General features: G+C 44.6%; 1 protein-coding gene and 1 long non-coding RNA gene across 2 annotated transcripts in view; one reads left to right on the top strand and one right to left on the bottom strand.

Annotated features, from left to right (window-relative positions):
* Window positions 1-22,763, bottom strand: part of LOC308646744 — a 51,521-nt gene that overhangs the window by 2,229 nt on the left and 26,529 nt on the right. Inside the window, exon 3 of the long non-coding RNA XR_014021468.1 lies at window positions 401-505. This is a non-coding gene — a long non-coding RNA (uncharacterized lncRNA). The remainder of the gene's footprint in view (window positions 1-400; window positions 506-22,763) is intronic.
* Window positions 1-22,763, top strand: part of CEMIP (cell migration inducing hyaluronidase 1) — a 171,489-nt gene that overhangs the window by 131,195 nt on the left and 17,531 nt on the right. Inside the window, exons 14-22 of the mRNA XM_081290099.1 lie at window positions 5,777-5,982; window positions 6,872-6,941; window positions 7,776-7,904; window positions 10,282-10,367; window positions 11,345-11,476; window positions 15,067-15,102; window positions 15,184-15,339; window positions 17,993-18,173; window positions 19,426-19,641. Coding sequence (XP_081146225.1) covers window positions 5,777-5,982; window positions 6,872-6,941; window positions 7,776-7,904; window positions 10,282-10,367; window positions 11,345-11,476; window positions 15,067-15,102; window positions 15,184-15,339; window positions 17,993-18,173; window positions 19,426-19,641 — 1,212 coding nt within the window. The remainder of the gene's footprint in view (window positions 1-5,776; window positions 5,983-6,871; window positions 6,942-7,775; window positions 7,905-10,281; window positions 10,368-11,344; window positions 11,477-15,066; window positions 15,103-15,183; window positions 15,340-17,992; window positions 18,174-19,425; window positions 19,642-22,763) is intronic.

Genomic DNA, 22,763 nt, shown 5'->3' with positions numbered 1-22,763 from the left:
GGTCAGAAATTGACATTTCTGCCAATTCTGTTTCTCACTCTTCTGCTAATTAACAAAAATGTGGGCTTCTCAACTTTTGCTTTCCCTGAGCCTTGGTGATGGCGCTTAACAGTATCTCTCCAGGGGGTTACCATTGAGCCAGGTATGGTGGCTTATTCCTCTAATCCCAGCAACTTGGAAGGTTGAGGCAGAAGGATCACAAATTTAAGGGTAGCCTCAGCAACTTAGCAAGACTTTGTCTCAAAATAAAAATAAAGGGCTAGAGATGTAACTCAGTGGTAGAGCACTTGCCTAGCATGTGCAAGGCCTTGAGTTCAATCCCCAGTTTTTTTTGGAGCACCCCCCCCCAAAAAAAAAGTGTCACCACTGAGCTTAACAAATCCACTGCCCCTTCTCTCACCTCATGAATATCTGTACTCGTTTTCAATGCTATTGCAAGTGTCAGTAGAACCTTGAGTTTGAAGAGCATAGGGTCACAGAGACTGATGGTTTCCTCTTCTGTAAACTGAAAATAACAATAGAATCAACTTCAAAAGGTTTTTAGATTTTTGACATACTGAGCAATGATATTAAACAATATCTTCACTATGTGGCTCTGTATCTAACTGCTCTGTGTGACCATCACTGGTTCCCAGAGATGGTAGTTAGTATCCCTACCAAAAAAGAGTGTCCTTTGAGTGAAATGCTCTTGCCAAACACCACATGCATGTGCTCCTCCCCCATTTTGGAAATTCCTGTTCCATGCTACCATAGTAAGTGTTTTCAGTAAACACACATGCCTAACTGATTATTCTAGGGATGCCTGAGCTCACCTAGTCACAGAACCCTTTTTTTCACGCCACTTTTGCATCTCACGAAATTGGCACTTTGTAGAACAGAGTTTGGGAAGTACTTATCATGGTACGGCATGGTTGGTGGTGTCCTTTTTGACAGGCAGCAATGAGTGCCAAAGCTCCTAGATGCTGCCGATACGGGTACAACCTGCTGAATGCACATTAGCTGCAGGCTGGATGACTGGGGGGTGGAAGTGTGTCTTACTATAATTCTGAGTTCTTAAGCAGGGTGCAGGGAAATCACCTTCCTAATACCTTCCTGGAAGACTATGAACCCATCCCAAGACTTCTGTAGAAGCCAGCAAAGACTCTGGTGTGGGTTCTGCTTATTTTCACCTCCTTTTCTCTTTAAGGCAGAAGAAGGGGTGTATGGGAGAAGAAAACAAATTCTTTCCTTCTTTGCCACCTGGTATACTACCCAAAACATATCTTTGACATATATGCTTCCAATAGCAGCCAGCTGTTTGAAACCAAGATGTCCCCAAGAGGCTGCACATGTGGCCTTGCGGGTTGTTACCTAAACAGTTCCAAGTGATACTGTGCACATGGACAGCAGTCAGTCCCTACATCTTCGGGTACACACCCTTCCTTTGCCATTCTACTAAAGACTGCTGGAGCCCCACGTGCCTATGACCTCAAAACTCTGAGGATTGTGGGAGAGGCTTTCATTTTTCCTGGATTTCTCCCTTTTCTAGTTTCTTGATTTCATCATCTCACTCATGTCATGTATTTGTTCTTTTCTCTCCTTCCCACCTGAGTTCAAATGTGGAACTTAGATGTTTGCCCTTGATTTTCCCCAAACAAAGGTCCTTGGTGGATTGGGATAATAGAGTGGGGGGAGGAGGGACCTACTACAAATTGGTGTAGGAACCAACAGTCAGAAATAGAATAATAGGAACCTCTTTTCTTTCTTTTTTGTTCTCTCTCTCTCTCTCTCTCTCTCTCTCTCTCTCTCTCTCAGTACTGGGGATTGAACCCAAGTGTGCTCACTGAGCTACATCCCCAGCCCTTTTTATTTATTTGTTTTTTGAAGACAAGTTCTTGCTAAGTTGCCCAGCCTGGTCTTAAACTTGTGACCATAGCACATCTCTCCTGCCTCAGCCTCCTGAGTCTCTGGGTCCCCTTTTTTGTTTTGCAGCCTCTCTTCAGGCCAATGTTTTCCTTCAGGCTGCCACCTTCCCTTCTCCCCCTTGTAGAGCTCTTGCTGCCTCCTCCTGGTCCTGCCCTCTCCCTACCTCTCCTAGACACTCATTCTTTACCTTATTAGGCAGAGTGTTTTGCTTATCCATTCCCTTTCTCAAATTCTATCTATTTGCATATTCTAAAACTCATTAAGATACTGCAAAACAAATGACCCACCACCCTACTCCAAAGCAATCTTCTCTTCAGCAATTCAGAACTAAATGTTTTTGATAATGGCAGAAGCTTGTAAATTACAGTTTTTATCATGACTGTAGTTATTCTTAAGTTACTCATTAATATAAATTATATCATAAGCACCCTAGAAGGCAGAATCAAACATACTCCTTCATCAGCATCCAGGACCCCGCCATGGGTACCAAACCGTCCGAGATCAAGGGCCTTAGATAAGTGGCAGAGTATTTGCATGTAATCTACATGCAATCTCCCATTTACCTTAAATCATCTCTAGATTACTCATAATACCTCATACCATGCAAATACCATGTAAATAGCCATTTTTCTGTATTGTTTAGGGACTAATGACAAGGAGGAAAAATTTGTACATGTTCAGTACAAGACACCGTTGTTTTTTAAAAAGTGTTTTGATCTGAAGTTGATTGTATCCATGGATTTGGATTCTGCAGAGAGCCAACTGTAGAATTAATTTCTGGTTTTGTATTTGTTTTAATCAGCAGTTTCTTTTTCTTACAGTATACAAGTTGATGGCAGTCATTCCCACTGGGGTGACTCTATGTCCTGACTTGTGCAGAACAGCCCAGCTCACCTGCCCATAGCACATCCCTGTCTCTCAACAGTGTCCTTATTCAGATGATAAAATCAAGTGCCCCACTACAGAGATGGAAGCCATCCCTCATGGTGGTTTCAGTTGTCAGGCAGAGCTTGGGAATTTCCTCCTTCACAATCTCCTGCCTAGAGAGCACCTAACAACAGCTGAAGGCTTAAAACAGCTTTTAGGAATTGCTTTTATGACTTCTGGCCTTCAGCATTCAGAAGAACAAAGGGAAAATACAAGATAATGGCAGGGAGTTATATATTACTTCTGGTTAGTGCACACAGGGACTGTGTTTGTTCAACTACGATTTCTGTAGTCTCTTCTTTCTTTCATCACCAGTCATCTCAAACTATGTCACAGTTTAAATATTTGATTCTGGGAAATGTTCTAAGAAGGAATGATTCTAGAATGTTAGAACCAAAAAGAACTTTAGAAGTCCCCCTAGCACGTAAGGAACACTCAGGCAAGTCACACAGCAAGTTAGAGGCTGAGTAGACTTGCATCTTCAGCTCCCAGCTGAGAAGAAGGAAATGGAGCCCATGTTGAGAAGCTTTCCTTGCTGGCGCTGTTGATTATCACTTAGCACACAAGTCATGCCATCACAGATGGGGAATCAAGTCCCAATTCTGTCCTTATGAAAGAAGTGTCTTAGGCCCCCTTGTTAAAATGTGTCATTTGTAAAATAGTAGTTGTGAGAAGGTTTACATGAGACAGCATGTGCAAAACATTTGACACCCAATAAATAATAGTGATTTTTCCCCCTCTAGTCAGTGAGGGTTTTTCTTCTCCATAGCACATCTCAAGGGTCTTGGAGGGAATTCCTTCACAGGGTATTTGTTAGAAGTCTGTACCTAGTTTATTATTCACTTGCATTCAGAGAAGCACTGCCCAACATGGGACAGAGATAGTAAGGGCACAAGGATAGGTAGGATTTAAAAAGAGCAGGGGGTAGGAGGTGGAAGGTCTGGGTCTGAGCATTGCTCTACTGTGAGGACTTTGAGTTCCCTGAGATACCCCATGTCCCTTCTCTGAGCATTAGTGTCTTCCTCCAAGAAGTGAAGGCATTGAACTTGACCTCAGATGTCCCTGCCAACAGGAACAACCCGTGTTTCCTTGCTTTTTCTCCCAAGCTTCTTTCTCCATGCTATTTATAACACTTTTATTGCTTACTAGGAGAAAAGGAAGCAATCCCAATGGATGACACTGAAATTGACTGAAATGCTTATTGAAGGAATGAATAGGATTCAAGATCACACCCTTGCCTATCAACAAAGATTAAGGGAGGGATGCTTATTTAAAAGAATGGGGAATTTGCCTGGAACAAGGTGGCTTGTGTGTTTGGATCCTTTCTTATGGAGTGAATGGACATAATTCAAAACCAAGCTTTCAGCTGTGGCTTTGCACCCATGGGTGATGTGACCCTGCATAAATCACTTAACTTCTCTGGGCCTCATTTTCTTCATGTCTTTTAAAAAAAAATCTATTTGCAGGTTTGTATAAAATTACAGCAAGATAAAAAGGTATAGCAGGCCAGTGCAGTGCTCAGACATGAAGAGGTTTGGCTTGGCAGCCTTCAAAGAATGGCTGCTGGGAGTTAGAAAAGAGGCAACTGACTTGTGAAAGACTTCAGGAGGAATTAGGGTGTTTACCCTAGATCCATGCTTCTTAGTAAGGGACAATGTTGTCACCCTCCTCCTCCCATCCAATGGAATATTTGGCAGTCAGTTTTGGTTTTTCCAGACACTGTTGATTGACACAACTGAGGGGACTCTATTGGCATCTGGTGGGTAGAGGTCAGAGATGCTACTCATACTGCAATATGCAGAACAGCCCCTTGGGATGTGCTGAGTGAAGTGGTCTCTGGACTGTGTTTGACTTTTCCAGTGCCTGGCATAGTCGTAGAGTTCACAGGTGTGGGTTGAATCAAGGTCATAGGAAAGTAGGGATTTCCTCATTGGATGAATCCCTAGCGCACTCAGCACCCAGGGCTGGGGATAAGGTTGGAAGATTTCAATCAAGATAAGTGAGATGTTATCTACCTTTGTCCCTCTACCATGTGAGGCAGCAAGCATCCCATCTCTGGAGTGTTTGAGCAGAAGCAGATACCCATTCCTTAGGAGTGCTGAGACCAGAGTCCTGCACTAGACAGGGAACTAGGGATCAGGCCAGGCGCCCTCTAAGAACTTTTCAGTTCTGAGAAACCCTTCTGGGTCCAGGGATTCTGATCCCAAAGGAGACTCATAGATCATGAAGTTCAAGCCCTAAATTTTGTGGAGGGATAAGTAATTGAACACGGGACAGGAGACTTGTCTAAGATCCCTGTGCTGTTGGATATACTGTGAAGATCACATGCCTGGTCTCTCACATCTATTCAAATGCTCCTTCTGCTTGGCCCTCAGCTGTGATTCCAAGAAGGCAACTGAAGTGCTGGAGTTAGCAATGCTTTCTGGTTCTCACCCCAGGAGTTGCAGACGTAGCTTAAGGTGTATCATGGGCTAAAAACTTGGCTTGGGTTCATGGGTGCAGGCACAGTGGAAAGCATCAACTTTGATCTTCATAAATAGTCAGCCTGGTACAGCTCCATTGCTGCCTCCCTGAGGAAGCCCCCTCCCCACCCCCTACTCAGTGAGGTCTCCTCTGTGCATCCCTCCATACTAAGCTGTGTCCTCAGCATATCCCCATCTGACTAGGCTCCAAGGACTGATCTCCTTTTGACCCACCTTCTCACTTCTGACATTTTTTTCCCCTTTTGTATTTCATGGAGCCTCACCTCTAACACCTGAGCTGGAGGAAACTATTCATTCCTCTGCCCCTCCCTCTCCTGACTTTGGACTTGCATCAGATTCACCTCCAAACACCCAATAGGGGTCTGTATATGGCTGATAATATTTACTCTTTGTTGAATAAATCCATGAGCAGATGAGAATTGGATGCTGAGTGACCCTTCCACACACCTCAACCCCTACAGATCAAGGATGTTGTGGGCTATAATTCGTTGGGCCACTGCTTCTTCACGGAAGATGGGCCAGAGGAACGCAACACTTTTGACCACTGCCTTGGCCTCCTCGTCAAGTCTGGAACCCTCCTTCCCTCTGACCGTGACAGCAAGATGTGCAAGACAATCACGGAGGACTCCTACCCAGGGTACATCCCCAAACCCAGGCAGGACTGCAAGTGAGTGCCTCCCTTGCTCCTGCCACACTGGGGCCTGTGCCACCCTGCTCCCTCCACTTTCTGCTCAGCACTTGATTTCCCCACCTCAGTGCTTCTGAGCAGACCTTAATTGACTTCTACTGAGAATCTGGAGGGGAGGGAGGAATGTGTCTTCTCCCTTCTTTCTTTCTGCTCAGCTTGCCTCATGCAGTTTTGTCCAAAGAGAACCACTGTTCTCACCCATGCACTTTACTTGATGCCATACAGCTTTCTTTGTGGAAAGGAAGGGTTTCCATCTTGACTCCCACAGTGGTACACATTGATCCCAGCCTCACTGATCCTTTTCCAGTCATGGTAGACAAGAGTTAGAGATAGACCTTCCTGTGCAGCCACCCTTCCAAGCCCAGGGCCTGTCCTGTAAAAATGGCTTCTTTCCTGGGTTCTTCTCACAGATCTAATGTTAGACTTCACCACAAACTACTTTTACCTTAAAGAGGCTTTTTTTTTTTTCTTTTCAGTACTGGGGATTGAACCCAGGGGCACTCTACTACTTGAGTTGCATCCCCAGCCTTTTTTATTTTTTATTTTGATACAGAGACTTGATAAGTTTTCCACACTGGGGCTCAAACTTACCATCCTCTTGCCTCTGCTTCCTGAGTCAATGGAATTATAGTTATGTACCACCACACCTTGCTGCACCATGCCCCTTTTCAATTTCTGAACATTTTATATTCTTAAACAGGCGGCCCTTTAATTAAAAGAAAAAAAAATGTTTCAAATGGACAAATAAATGATTTATTAAATCTCTTCAAACTAATATTCGAGTTTCCTGTATGGGTCCATGGTGCAGCAGAATTAATGTTAGCAGGCCTTTATGTGATGCCATTCAATTTCTGTCCCCTCTCTGCAGTGCTGTGTCCACCTTCTGGATGGCCAACCCCAACAACAACCTCATAAACTGTGCTGCTGCAGGATCAGAGGTGAGCTGAAATCCCTTTCATTTGGCAGAAAGTAAGATGGAGATGGCAGAGGCTGCCCCTGAAATATGGAGCTCTTGAGTTCCAACTCCAATTGTTAGTGCAGACAGGCTTAGCTAGAGTGAAGAAGAAAATTAGCCAGTGGGTGGCAGAGAATCCTTTGACTTGGTTTTAAATGACAGCTCTGTCACTTCATAATCCTGGTAACCATAGATAATGAGTACTAAGCACTTTATATATAATAACTTGTTCTTAGAATTTAATTATTTTTTCTTAGAAGGGTGCCTGGCATGTTACTGTTGTAAATTAATGAAATCTGATTCTTGCATCCACACTGTGGCCTAGATATGATTATTATTCCCATCTGATTGAGGAGGAAACTAAGGCAGAGAGAACTAGGTGTCCAGGGGCACACACAACTGGGCATAGTGTGCTAGATGTGAGCACAGTGTTCTGTCTATACAGACTTACTATACCTGTGACCCTGGCCCAACTGGTGCTCTCTGGAGTTTGCATATTTGCAGAATGAAGGGAAAAGCTGAGAATACTTCCTGGTGCATCAGGAAGAGGAGTTTAACCTGCGTAGTATCTCTGAAACCCAGCAATTCAGAGATAGAGTAAATGTTAGAGTTTTAATTCAGGGTGGACCCCACAAGCTACTCTTACCTCAATATTTTGCTGTTTCCCTTCAAACACTGGACCACATGGAGTTGCTTGGTTGGCAAGTGGAGAAGGGGTCGTAGTATTACACCCACCCCAGTGGGGGCCACTTGGTCATCCTGAGCAGCTGCCTATTGGCGCTGAACTATGTGACTTTCTTGTGCTCTGTCTCAACAGGAAACTGGATTTTGGTTCATTTTTCACCATGTACCGACAGGCCCCTCTGTGGGAATGTACTCCCCAGGTTATTCAGAACACATTCCACTGGGAAAATTCCATAACAATCGAGCACATTCCAACTACCGGGTAAGTCTTTCCAGACAGCACCTCCCTGGCCTGCGTATCTGTCCTCTTCCTGGGTCTGCAGATGATTAGAGCTGAAACAACTGCACTCTTAGCACCAATCTGGAAGAAAACAGCAGTTTCCCAAGCCTGCTAGCCACTGACCATTCTTTATAAGAGTTTCCTATGGTGGGAGCCTTAAAAAAATTTTTTATTTTTTGGCCTAAGGCATAGCCGTTCCCTTCTAGGAGCTTCAGTTTCCTCATCTGTACCATTAAAATTAGATCAGATCATCGGCTTATCAATATGCTTATCAGCATCCTTGAGACCACCTCTGTCCCCAGAGCAGACCTCTGGTCTCAGCTTCACACCAAGTTCTCTTGCTACATCCCACAGTCTATGGTGGATCCTCCATTGACATCAACAACCTCTGGGCCTAGCCGAAAGGAGCAAGATGCAGCTTCACTCTGGCTGAGGGGAGGGCAGCTTCTCCGGGCAGCCCCTAGGCTGAGCACCTGAATTTGATTTTGTGATTCATTTGCAGGGATTGCTGGTATTTACTATGAAAAGTTAGTCTTGACCCATAAGCTAAGGAAAATCAACATGATTCCAAAAGTGGCATCAGCATCCTCACCTATTCCCTTCTTGTTCTGTTGCTCGGGGAATGCGTTGTTTGATCTACACAGAGTTAAGTAGGCATATAGGAAACGAGATATTCCTCCATATCTTCATTCACTTCTCAATATTTCTTAAGCATCAAGCAAAGGTTGGGGGGCTAGATGACTAGGATATTGCATCTGCTGACCTCCAAGTAGGATAGCAGTTCAGACCTGAGAATGGAACACAGCAATGGAGCTTGGGGGAGGCTGAGATCAGAGGTACTGCTCTTTGGGCAGAGGTGGTCTCAAGGATGCTGGGGCAGCACATTCTTAAACTGGTGTCCTGGTCTAATTCCTAATGGTACAGAGGAGGAAACCGAAGCTCCTAGGGAGGAATGAATACATCCTGGGTCCAAAAAAAAAAGTATATATAAATTAAAGGTTTAATCAGGAGAAGAACAAAAAGGCAATATACTCTCAGAGCAGCCTTGTGCTTACACCTGGGGGAGACCCCTGGCAGTGGCATGTCTCAGAGACTAAGGTGAAAGATAGTTCTGTGGGGCCACAGGTAGAGATATGGAGGAGAACAGCACTACCTTGACAGAGGTGAATTTGCCCAGGGTCTCCAGTGGGGCATTTCTGAGGCTATCATGGGCATCAGCGTTGTACCCATACAGAGGCATGTGCTGAGGCCATAATGGTGGAGCAGGGGAACAAAGTGGAGAATGAGTTGGCTTCTTGTGGGGAACTGTCAATCTCTGGTCCCTTGAGAAGCTTCACTGTGAGCAGGGGAGATGGGCCACATAGTACCTGGGAGGTGTAGGGAAGCTGAGAAGGAGAGGAGATGGAAGAAGAAGGGAGGATAGGCAAGGGCTCACTGGTGCAAATAGAGGGTGGGACTTCAGGTGATAGCCAGTCTCATCCTCTGAGGCAGGTGGGAAATAAGTGGAAAGGACCTCCATCTGGATTAACTTGATTGGTGCTCATGACTTGTGAGCCTTGCCTCTATACCACAGTGTGTGGGTCTTCTTCCAAGTATCTTTTCCTATATATCTTAATCGTCCTCATAGCCTTGCTGTGAAATAGTTGTTATTAACTCATTTTGCAGATGACAAAGACTAAAGAGGTGAGTAAGCCAAGCACAGTGGCTCATGCCTGTAATCAGGAGGATTGTAAGTTGGAGGCCAGCCTGGGAAACTAAGAAAGATGCTATCTCAAAATAAAAAATAAAAAGGACTGGGAATATAACTCAGTGGTAGAGCACCCCTGAATCCAATTCCTAGTACAGAAATAAATAAATAAATATACTCTCAGAGCAGTATATTTAGCAGTAGATGGGTGGGTTGATTTTTCTATAAATCTTTTCTACTATATTTAGCAGTAGATGGGTGGGTTGATTTTTCTAAAGTCCTAATTCCTGAGAATAGATCTAGGAGTCTAATTCTATATCATCTGACTCACATCACAAGAATGCATACCTTAAGTCCTTGATTTGGGGCCCAGGATAATAACTATAGAAAGAAGTGTGGATTCTGTGTAAGGATTTGACTATGGAGCCTTGGAAAAGATACTTTTTAGAACTCAGTTTCTTCATCTACACCTTAAACAGGACACTTCCCCCCCCCCCCCGCCCATATTTGGTCTGAGTCACACAGAACAAGGCAGGTTCTTTTTGCTGTACACTGAAGACCCTCTATTCCATAAATGATGGTTTTACTGGCACATGCAGGAGGGTGTAATAGGCTGGATGTGACAAGATGCCTGTGGTCTGCAATAGCAGCTGATGTGTCCTCTCTCCCCAGGCTGGCATGATCATAGACAACGGAGTCAAAACCACAGAGGCCTCTGCCAAGGACAAGCGGCCCTTCCTATCTATCATCTCAGCCAGGTAACAGACCCTTGGGAAGACACATCCTCCATAGTGACCCCTCAGTCCAAGTCCCTTCTCTTTTTCATCTCTTCCTCATCAGTCCTGTTGAGAACTTTCTATGGGCTCGGCATTGAACTAACTGCTGAAGGCACCATGGTGAAAACTCTGAGCAGGGTGAAGTCTGAATTAGGAGTCAGTCTCTAGTAGCCAAAAGGAGATTGAAAATTCTTAGAAGTTTCTAGATCCCTCAGCAAAGCCAATACCTGGAAAGTCAATAGGAATGGCCAGAGCATGGCAGTTGGGGCTGGAATAAAAAAAAAAAAGTAAAAAGAAAAGGGAAGAATATCACTGTAAATTTAAAACAAACAAACATGTAGATTATGCCTATAAGTCAACCTGGAGCTCAGCTGAAAGCCAGAGACAACTTTTAAAAGGTGCTGCCAAAACCTGAGGGTCATTATCAAAACCAGGACCCTATAAAAGGTCTAAGTTGTTTGGTCTCCATCAAAAGTGGGCAACACTAGTAACATGACAATGCCCACAGGACACGAGGCACCAATATGCACCGGGCTCAGCACTACATTTGGTAGCTAAGAAATGCCAAAATAAGGCACTAGTTCAAAGTTGCCCACTAGTTAATGGGAGAGCTGAGTGTTACAGACTGTCCTTCCAGGCCACAGGGGCTGCACTGCATGCCTGGATGGCACTGGATGTCTGAACTTTCCTCTGTGATTTGATCTCACTTAAGGGACAACTATTAGTGGTGCTGATGGATGAAAAAAGTGATGTTTGTGTCTGCTTGGAGTTGGGCCCTGGAGAAAAGCCTGCTTGCCTCTGTGATGGGCTCAGAAAGTTCACCCTGATCAGGGCAATGCTGATCAGTGTTTATTCAGTGCTGTCTGGCTCCATGAGTACAGAGGAGCTCACAGAGCCCAGGAGGGAGTCAGTACAGCAGATCCTCTCAACACCCCGTGTCTGTCCCATGGTATTTCCAGATACAGCCCTCACCAGGATGCTGACCCGCTGAAGCCCCGGGAGCCAGCCATCATCAAGCACTTCACAGCCTACAAGAACCAGGACCATGGGGCCTGGCTACGTGGTGGGGATGTGTGGCTGGACAGTTGCCGGTGAGTCGTGAGTGATGTGTAGCATTAGCACAAAGGAGGCATGAACCATCCTCCCCCCATCTGGAGTATGAACAAGTCAGAGAAAGGAAACAAGACACATCAGCCTCTGGCCTCTCCCAGAGAGGTAGGAGCATTAGAACAGCAGCAGGCAATGGCCAGAAGAAATCAAAAAACAAAACCCCAAAACAGCATATTGCCTTCAACCCACAGTGCCAGGTTCTGGGAGTCATGATTTTTCTCTAAATAGTCACTGGCTTCATTCTCTCAAGGTCACACAGCCAGCCAACTAAGAGATGGAAGAAGAAAAAAGTCAGAATATTCAAGGCACCTACTACATGCCAATGCCTTTGTTGCATTTCTTTCTTACCACGGTTTTCAAGAATATAAATTACTATCTCCATTTTAAAGATGGTAATCTAGGCTCAGTTTAATGAGTTTCCCAACATCACACAAATAAGTAAATAATCAATCCAGAACTCAACACTCCAAGGTGTTGGTTTCCAAGACACAGTGAAAAAAGCCAAGAATACTGAGTTCTGAGATAAGGCCCCATATAAAGCCACTGGTCACACTGGACAAATACCAAAGGGACAGTAGCTGAGCAGGAATTTATTTTGTGGGAGTATCATGAAGTGTTCTCTTCATTTGACTTCTTTTTTTAATTTTTTCATTATTGTTGATGGACTTTTATTGTATTTATTTCTATGTGGTGCTGAGAATCGAACCCAGTACCTCACACATGCTAAGCAAGTGCTCTACCATTGAGCTACAACTCCAGCCCCTTTGTCTGACTTTTGTGATAAAAATGGGAGATCAGAGCCACTTGAGAGGCTGAAGCAGGAGAATTGTGAGTTCGAGGCTAGCCTTAGCTAAGCTGCAAGGCCCTAAGCAACTTAGAGACCCTGTCTCAAAATAAATAATAAAAACTGAGCAACTTAGAGAGAATCTGTCTCAAAATAAAGAATAAAAAGAGCTGAAGATGTGGCCCAGTGGTTGAGCACCTGTGAGTTCAATCCCCAGTAACAAAAAAGGTGTATGTGTGTGTATGGGGGGAGGGTGTCAGAAACTTTGTATAGGAGATAAAAGCAAAGGGAATGAAAGGAAATAAAAAGCATGCAAAGAGGGAAACAGAGACACTAAATTGACAGAAGAAGGGAAAGAGGCTGCTTAGAAAAGCAGAAATCTGGGGAGAGGCTGACTGTAGGCTGGGAGACGCATGAGTACCAAGCACACCCTGAAAGATGTTCTGGGAGATAGGATTGCTGCCAAGAGATGGAGGGAACTTTGCTCCTCATAAGGAAAGAGGAGTCATTTATTTTTAAAAGAGGGGATGGGAAAGAAGAGAGACAATCTGAATTTTTGAAGGAATTTAGGAGAAGAGGAGGAAGGCTTATTCTAACTGGCATTAGAGGGCATATTTCAGTTCAGAAGAAGTGAGAACTTTCTTATAATATGGAATACTATTCAATGAAATCAGTTGCTTAGCTGTAAGCAGAAGCCAATGGCACTTGAGAAGGATACTATTTAGGAGGCAGATGGAGGCCCTGGTAGAAAAGAAACTAGATGGCATCAATGCTGAAATTCTCTGCAAATGTCCAGAGAATTTGTTGGTTCTGATTTCTTGGGCATTTCAGAGTTTAGGTTCCCTATAGAGACAGTAAATGCCAGACTTGGGGCAGCAAGAAAAATGGTCATGATCTTCTCCCTGTGGGGCTGTCTCTTCTAATGCTCCATCAGACTCATTCTAAGGAAGCTCAGGCTGGACTGGCACGATGGCTGCAATCCCACAGTGTATGTGGTCAGGGACTGACAGAAGATGGGGATCCCTTTTGAGAACTTTGGGCATTTGGTCAATGTGGCCTTTTCAGGAAGGTCACTGTGGTGATCACTGGATGGAGGCACAGATGGGAGGGGGCTCTCCTGGAGGTAGGAAAGCCAGCAGAGGTATTACCACGATAATGCCAATGAGAAAGGATTATAAATAATGAGAACTTTGCTGAAACTGAGTCTTTGGAATGGTGAGCATGTCTGCTAGAAGATCATTGCATTGTTTTAAACCTATTGAGTTTGAGATGTATGTGAAATAGTAAAAATGCTGCAAATTTTGGAAGCATAGGTAGGAAGAGTGACTGATTATAGAATCACCAGCATTTTGGTGGAAAGGCAAGCTGTTAGTCTTTCCTGGGGACACAATAAAGAATGAGGGAACTACAGGAATGCAGGGGGGTGGGTGGTGACGGTGTGGAAAAGCTCGGGGGCTGGTTCACATCTGGGAGACAAGAATCAAGAAGCTTTAGAAATGAACTGGAAAATATGATGCTCTGGAAGATGGACCTTGAATAATTGATTTGAACTGGATGGATCTCCAAAGAGGGGGAATGCATGTGTCCTAAAATAAAGTACTCAGAGGATGAAAAAGTGCATTTAGTCAAGGGTCGCATGTTTTCTCTTATATGTGGAAGCCAGAGAATAAAAAACAAAAGAAAGGTGAGGGGGGAGTGTTCTCTCATGAAAATCAAAAGGAGTAGAGGAAAAGGACCAGAGGGAGGGAGGAGGGGAAAGAAAGGAGAAATACTGAAGAGTGATATTGGCCAAATTATATTGTTATATTATGTGCATGAACAAATAATGTAACAGCAAATCCCACCATCATGTACAACTATAATGCACCAATAAAAAAGCATGGAAAAAATTAAAAATGCACAACTCAGTAATACACAAACAAACAAACAAATAAAGTGCTCTTGGGAACTAGAGAGCATTCAAGCCACCAGAATCAGCTCAATATGCTAAAGCAGAAGGAAACATGGACTCACTAGGCTCTTAAATGCAAGGGTAAGACTTGGGCTTGGTTGTATAGGTGATATGAAGCCACTGGAGGTGTAGGAAACAGAGAATGATTGGTGACAATGGCACTTTGAGAAAATGAGCCTGGCAGGATGTCCAGGACAGATGGAAGGAACAGAGAAGTGGAACTATCTGCCTCAGGATGGAGGACTTGAAGACAGCATAGACCCAAGACTCAGCTCAGGTCCTGTATGATCATCTGTCAGGTGAGACCAGACTCCCTCCAGAAGCATGCTCACCTGGACACTTAAAAAGGGCAGAGTGAAAAAGCAGCAGAGTAGGTGACCACAGTGCAATTGCAAAATTTCTTCATGCTTTTCTCAGAACCAGCATCTTTCTGAATTCCAGGAACTAGGAATTTAGTTTTGGAATTTAGTTTTTGTGCTGCTGTGGCTGAAACAGTAGTAAGGATGGCAAGTCACATAACTCACCTGTCCTCAGTGCTGGCCCTGAGAGTGGTGAGGTCCTCCAGGTTCTCTTGGCTAAATCTCCTATTAGACCTGCAATTGCAGATGGTGGGCTGGGGAGGGAGACTTATGAAACTGAGCCTGCCCATGGCTTACTGAAGGTAAGACTATTGGGGTCACTGTTTTCTCTCTGGAGTCAGACACAGAATGGGAGTGGATTCAGAATGTCCCCTTACTTTACAGAGTACAGAATCGCAATTCCCTCTCCAAAGTCAAACTGTGTACATGACTTTGCTAAGCATGGAACACATCTTGACTGTCTGCTCTTGTCCTCAGGTTTGCTGACAATGGCATTGGCCTGACCCTGGCCAGGTAAGAACAACTGTCCTTGTGCTTGGTCCTTTATGGGAATTTGTCTCTGGACTTTTCACCCCAAACATGTTCTCTCTACAGTGGTGGAACATTCCCATATGATGATGGCTCCAAGCAGGAGATAAAGAACAGCTTGTTTGTGGGTGAGAGTGGCAACGTGGGAACGGAAATGATGGACAACAGGATCTGGGGCCCTGGAGGCTTGGACCACAGTGGAAGAACCCTCCCTATTGGCCAGTACGTTTGCAACTGTGATAGTCACTTAGTTTTGTATGGCTTAACCTAAGTGATAGCAATGGAAGGAAAAAAATTGTGGGTGATTTCTCTCTGTTGACTATGAATTTTTCTGTCCAGAGACATAACTGAGATGATTGAGACTAGCAATGAAGAGGTGGAGTCTGGATCAGGGAGACAGAAGCCAACAACATTGAATTTGAATCAACAGGATGGCAAGGCCATCAGAATGCATAATATGGCCCTGGTCTATGATAATGAGAATATCATTTCCACAATGTGGGACTGTGGGTCCTGGTCTTCTCCAATAGGAGGCTCACTTGGAGACTTTTATTCATTTCTGAGGATTGAAAAGTGACAGAGCACTCTTACAGGAGAATAAATTGGAGGGTGGCAAAACCCACAGCCATGCCTCATGTAGACTGGGATCTTCAACCAGGAGATGGGATTATCCTTGGGTAGACACATTCTTAGTGCTGCCATGCCCACAAGAGATAAGGCAAGTTTTCCCAGGGGCTTGAGGGTTAGAACTGATTTAGTTCAGGAAATACTTTGCTAGCAGTCAGATTTGTTCAAAATTAGAATAGCAGGACTGTCCTGAAAAGTCAGGAGCTCTGTTGCTCCTAACTGGAGGAGATCAAATGAAGGTTGGATGATGACTAGGTGGCTGGGCAACAGAGCAATGTACTCAGTCAGTTCCTTGGAAAGCACAGCCTGGGTGAGCAGGGAGGATTCCCTCCCCTTCTGTTGCTATTTCTGCCCAGATATGAATTCAAGCCAGAGAGGAAGACTCTAGCTCACCAGCAATGTTGTTGTCCCAGGGTTCCCTGTGATAAGATCAGCCCTGCTTTTCTCCCTGTGGTTTCTTCCCTAAGGAAATATAATCCCCTTGTGCTAGAGTCAGGACACAAAATATATACAGACATATGATGTCCCAGCTGAGTGGAGGTGCATATTGTAAGGGACTTTGCAAAGGCTGATTCTGGTCTCCTGGGATGTGAGCTAGTGAGAAGTCCTTGTTTCTGTCTCACATAAGAGATATAGCAGTCCCTTCCATCACTTTGATAAGTGATTCTGGGTCTGCATATTAAGGATTTCATGGCAGAGAGTTCCCAGCCTCCTAGGGCTGGAATGTTCTGCTGAGTCCAGAGATGGTCTTGTTTATGGACATCTGAAGGTTCTGTCAGATTCAGGAAGGTTCCTCACACTGCATTTCAAAGCAGGAACCTGGGACTGTACAGTCCCAATCACAGTAGATTCATGCTGAATAGAACTGGGTTAGAGTCTAAAGGTAAAGGTAATATATAATTTAAGTTTAGAGCTTACAAGAATGGGCTGTCCCTAAAATACCTTCAATGGTAAAATGCATGGAACTACTCCATGAGAATCAGGATTCAAGGTGATAGCATTAATAAGTTATAAATGTAAACACATAAAAATGCAAGGAGCTTGTGGTGTCCACTGAAGTTGGGTTGAAAAGATTGGTGTGAGCAGGGACTTTTTTCCAGAGTCATGTTGGAATGGAGGGGGCCCAAGTTGGGAAATGGGATAGTGGTCTTTTAAGCGACAGATCCATATCTGTTTTCTATTCCTTCTTCCCACCCTTTTTTTATGCTCCCTGTAGAAAGTTATCAACACAAAGGAAGAGACACCAGTATAAGCACAATGCTAGACTTGAAGGTCCAAGGGCCAATAAAGGCCACAGGAAGCCCATTTGGTACCTCATGGGCCCTGGCTCCCTATAATCTGCTCAGGAGTCTGAGGCAAATGGGAGCAGCACCTCTGAGCAACCTCCTCCTGCCAGGCCAAGGCAGTTTCTAAGTCTGATTCTTCTCCAGCCCTTCCCATATTCTTTCTCCTGCCTTCTGGGTGTCAGGATTTCTTGGGACCCTCTGTCATTCTATAGTCTTGCTTCTCAGCAAGGGCTGTCTTTCTTTTAGAGATGCTTGGAAAATTGCATTGCAAATATTTTTTTATCACCTTCCATTCTGTGTCTTTTTTTTTCCCCTCAATTTCCCAGGCCACATTGCCAATTGAAAGGCTTATTCACAAGGAGAAACTTCTGAGTCTTAATCTGATTACATTGTTATAGCAACTAAAATTAAGGCGTTAATGAGTAACAGTACTCCCTTCCCAGTGGATATAATATTGGCACCCTCCAGTAGCATTTATAGTATTTACCCAATGATTCTTCATATGATGGAAAAGTTGGGGGAAATATTTGAATAGAGGGCCTTCCCCTAAGCCTCACGCCAGCAATTAGATGAATATTTATTTGTCCACCCACCATCCACCCATTTACCTATCCACCCATCCATCCATCCATTCATCTACCACCAATCTGTCCATCCATCCACTCATCCCACCCATCCATCTACCTATCTATCCTCTTATCCATCCATCTATCCATCCATCCATCCATCCATCCATCCATCTGTTCACCTGGTCATTCATCCAACAATCATTCATTAACACTTGCTGTGTCAATACATGCTTTCTCAGTAGATTAATTAATAAATCAATAATGATTTGAGGTTGGGGAAATTGCTGGAGGTGGGGACCAGGACTGGTTTTACCCAGAAAGTTTCTCCTGCCACCCTCCTCAGAAGAGACAAACATGACATTCAAACTGATGGCTGACTTCCTAACTCCACAGGAATTTTCCAATTAGAGGAATCCAGTTCTACGATGGCCCCATCAACATCCAGAACTGCACCTTCCGAAAGTTTGCTGCCCTGGAGGGACGGCACACCAGCGCCCTGGCCTTCCGCCTGAACAACGCCTGGCAGAGCTGCCCTCACAACAACGTGACCAACATTGCCTTTGAGGACGTCCCGGTAAGTGAGGCGCCAGGACAGCTTTCTGGCCAACTCAGACTTTAGATGGTGATTCACAAGTCCCCCAGGGCTTGGAGATTGAGCTGTTGCCACCACCACAGGGGTTGAATAGCCTCCTCCAAGTAGGCTGGGCCATGTCTCAGTTAGTTCTGTTTCCAAACTGGAAAAGTACAGGCATAGGTCACCCCATGGGTCAAGTCTTGGTAAGTACCCGCTCGCCCTCCCTGATTGGAACCCACTTATGCCTCAGCAGGAACTGTAGGCTGGACTTAGGGTTCTGAGGCTGTTCCTCCAAGGCTTTGACATACTGGGTCTGGTGACCAGACCACCTGAGTTGGCAAAAATAATCTAAACCCCAGCAGTTTCCAAGGGAAGTCTTTGCCAAAGATGTCCTGTTTAATCTCACCCTGAGAGAAAAGTGTAAACAGGGGCCTCCTGGCCATAGCAGAGCCAGCAAACTAGGAGCAAAAGGTGAGGAGATCAGAACAGGGCTGCTAGTGACACCAGGCAGGTCCAGATCTCATGGCACATTTTCTTTGGGTTATGGATTCCCAGGCCTTTCCCTCCTCCCCTTCCCTTCTTCTTCCTTCCTGTCCCCTTTCTCCTCTTCCCTGCTCCTGCCTCTTCCTGTTTGCCAGTGACAACTGGCAGGATGTGAAACTTAAGTGACTTAATTTCTTCACTCAGGCCACTGAGAGCCTGAAAGAGGTGAATTGCTGAAATCTTGAAGGGCTTATGCTGCAAAACTGTGACCCAGAAACATACCACACAGCACACTCAACCTCTACATACACGTACACCCCATATGTGTGTGTACACATCCTTATACAAACATTCACCATCCCGTCCCCACCCTTCACACACACACACACACACACACACACACACACACACACACACACAAACATATTCTCTCTCTCTCATTGCTAGTCCCCCTCCTCCCATCTGTGCAGGAACTATAGGCTGGACTTAGGGTTCAGACCCATCTCCGAGGTCACCATGGCAACCAGCCCTCCAGTGAGCAGAAGCCAAAGTTACATGCTGGGTCTGAGAGTGAGGCTTGGTGAACTTTGGCTGTTCTTCCGGCTCCATAGCAGAGGTCAGCCATGCGGTTTCCTACAGTGCCCAAGAGCATCTTTGGTTTGGCTGGTTTGTAATGTCAGCGGAAATCGGAAACTTCGCCCTGGCCTGATGACGGCTATAGCTTCCCTTCACCTTCTGGCCCAGCCTAATTTTCCTGGGATCTGTTCAGATTACTTCCAGAGTGTTCTTTGGAGAGCCTGGGCCCTGGTTCAACCAGCTGGACATGGATGGGGATAAGACGTCCGTATTCCATGACGTCGATGGCTCTGTGTCTGAGTACCCTGGTTCCTACCTCACCAAGGATGACAACTGGCTGGTCCGGCATCCAGACTGCATCAATGTTCCTGACTGGAGAGGGGCCATCTGCAGTGGGCGCTATGCACAGGTGGGAATGCCCCCTGGGGTGGGTCACTCCCTCACACACTCATGCAATACATACTCAGTGAGTGCCTGCAGTGTGTCCAGCTTTGCGTTGGGCCAAAAAGAGATACAGAATTATTTTTTTTCTTTGGTTTTATTTTTCCCCACACCTAGAAGGATTTTCAAAAAATCAAAATTGAAACACTTTGTGGCAGAATGCTTAGATTTAGGGTTAAATGTTTGGATTCAAGTAAGGCTCTAGCACTTACTGTGTGACAGTGAGCAAATTGCTTCTACTCTTGATGCTTCAACTTCTGCATCTGTAAAATTGGGATAATAGTTGAACCTTCTTAATGAGATTTTAGAGGTGACTTTGGATGGTGAAAATAAAATCAATGCTTCATCTGCCCTATGCAGTAGAAATATAATGCAAGCTGGGTGCAGCCGCACATGTGGGTAATCCCAGTGACTTGGGAGGCTGAGGCAGGAGGATTGCAAGTTCAATGTCAGCCTGTACAAGTTAGCAGGACCCTGTGTTGAAAAAAAAGGCTCTAGAGATGTAGGTCTGTGGTAAAGCACACTTAGGTTCAATTCCCAGTATTGAAAAAAAAATAAAGAAATAAAATAAATTTAATTTAATAATAGTTTGTATAAGTATACTCAAAATACTCTCTCAACATGTAATCCACATAAAATTACTGATGAAATACTTTACTTTTTTTCTGTTCTAAGACTTCAAAGCCCTACATTTATTTTATATTTATAGCTCACTCATTTAGAATGTCAATTGGCAACAAAATAAAAAGCAGGCACACCAAAACTATCAACTTGTGTTTAATAGGAAAAAATATATTTTACATTGCTTTGGTTTTGAAACTTAAATTAATTAAAATAAAATTTAAAAATCCAGTCCTGAGCCACATTGGCCTTATTTCCAAAGCCAGTGGCTACTATAGGGGACAATGCAGGTCTGGATAGCACCAGGAATGGGGCAGGACCATAAGTATGAGTTAGCCATTATTGTGGTATTATTACTGCCATTATTTAGATGAATGACTGATGAGTGCAAAAAGAGGGAACCCTGAGAAAATGAAGATTTCTCAGATGAAGAAGGGAAGCACAGTGAGTGGTCCAGGGGGGAAGTAGATGTGTATGAATGAAGGAGCTGTTTCATGGCTCCTCCTTATAAGGCCAGCATTTTTATTGCCAGGTGTCAAGAATTGGGGCATTAGAGTACAGCTAAATGCAGTTTTGCGGGTAAAGAGAGAGAGCAGAGGGAGTTAGTACCAGACTGAGGGGAAAGCATCACAGAGGCAAAGTAGGCACAGGGTGCAGCTGAGGAAGAGGGTACCAAAGGTGGGAGGGGCTAGCATTAGCAAGAGGAGGGACCAGAGGAAAGCAAGGGCAGGGGGCAGGGGCAGGAAGAAGAGTGTCTCTTTCTGCAGGAGACAGTGATATCATGTGTTGAGAATTTAGGGAGTGGGCCTAAGGAGGATGGCCTGCAGAGAGTGATAAAGATGCAAAGAGGGATGTGGAAGAGCTGCTGAAGAGCGTGGAAAATGTTGGCAAGAGTCATGGGGCAGGAGCGCCTGGTAGTGTTAAAAACCCGGTGGAGATCAGAGCTGGTGCATTTGAGAGGCACCTCTCTCCCAGGCCAAGGGGTTTTCTCAGCTGTGCTCAAGAGCCCTGGGAGAAGAGGTGGAATGATCCAGGGCAAGGATTCTGCTGTATGCGTGGATAAGGCAAGGGCCAAGATGCTAATGAGAATGAGTGGTTGATGGGCTGATCTAAGGAGGATAAGAAGGAAGGTAGAGTCAGAGAGGAGCTGATCAATGGAAATCATGGCTTGGAAAATTGAAGGATGACCAAATCCTCCAACCATGTATCCATACTCTTGGCAATATACAGCATCACTGTGCTAAGACTTGGTATTGTGCTAGGCACTGTAGCACACAACTGTAATCCTAGCCACTTGAAAGGCTGAGGCAGGAGAATCACAAGTTCAAAACTAGCCTCAGCAACTTAGCAAGACTGTCTCAAAATAAAATGTGAAAAGGGCAAAAGATATAGCTCAGTGGTAGAGCACCCCTGGGTTAAATTCCCAGGACTGGGGGGAAAAAAAAGACTTGGTATACTATGTGAGGCCTTCCTTTTTCTTCCCTCCCTCTCTTTCTGATACATTGCTTATCTTCTGTAGAAAAGGGCTGATTATCAGAGGTTGCTGGGTTATCATAACTGGCTACTGGATGATTATTACTAATAATCTCCCCCCCCCCTTTGTATTATAACTTAGAACGTGCTTTAACAGCTAAGCATGGTGGTACATGCCTGTAATCCTAGCTACTTGGTAGGCTGAGGCAGGAGGACCACAAATTTGAGGCCAGCCCAGGCAATTTAGCAAGGGCTTGTCTCAAAATAAGAAAACAAAAAGGGCTGGGGATGCAGCTCAATGGTAGAGCACTAACCTAACATGCATAAGGCCCTGAGTTTAATCCTCAGAACCAAAAATAAACAAAAATATTTAATAGACCTTTTACCTTTTGATGTCCATGGCAAGTCTATAAGGTGGGCAGGGTTGGAATTTCTCTCTTTGTCTGTGATAAAAACTAGAGGGGAAAATAACCCTTTCTTTCCAAAGGCATAACTTTATTATACATTGTCTGATGGTCTTTTTTAGCCACAGCTTTACAGGTTGTTAGTCAACTTTTTGTCACTGTGACAAAATACCTGAGAAAAAACTTAAAAAGTGGAAAGATTTATTTTGGCTCATTTTTCAGTCCATGGTTGTCCGGCTTCATTGCTCTGGGCCTGAGGCGAAGTAGAACATAATAGCAGAAGAGTGTAGCAGAGGAAAGTTACTCACAGGAAGTGAGGAAAGTGACACACAGGAAGCAGGGGGAAAGGGCCTGGGGACAAGAAATACCTTTCCAAAGCATGCCTCCAGTGATCTACTTCCTCCAGTGAGGCCCCATTCCTACATTTTCCACCACCTCCCAATAGTCCCTTTAATTATGAACCCATCAATACAATGATGAGATCAAATCCCTCATGATCCAATCACTTCCCCAAAGTTCCAATTCTGAACACATCTGCATTGGAGACCAAGACTTCAACACACGAGCTTTTGTGGGACATTCCAGATTTAAA

This window comes from Spermophilus citellus (assembly GCF_964194105.1).
Source record: "Spermophilus citellus genome assembly, chromosome: 4".
Lineage (NCBI taxonomy): Eukaryota > Metazoa > Chordata > Mammalia > Rodentia > Sciuridae > Spermophilus > Spermophilus citellus.
This window is presented reverse-complemented; position numbering and strand designations above follow the sequence as displayed.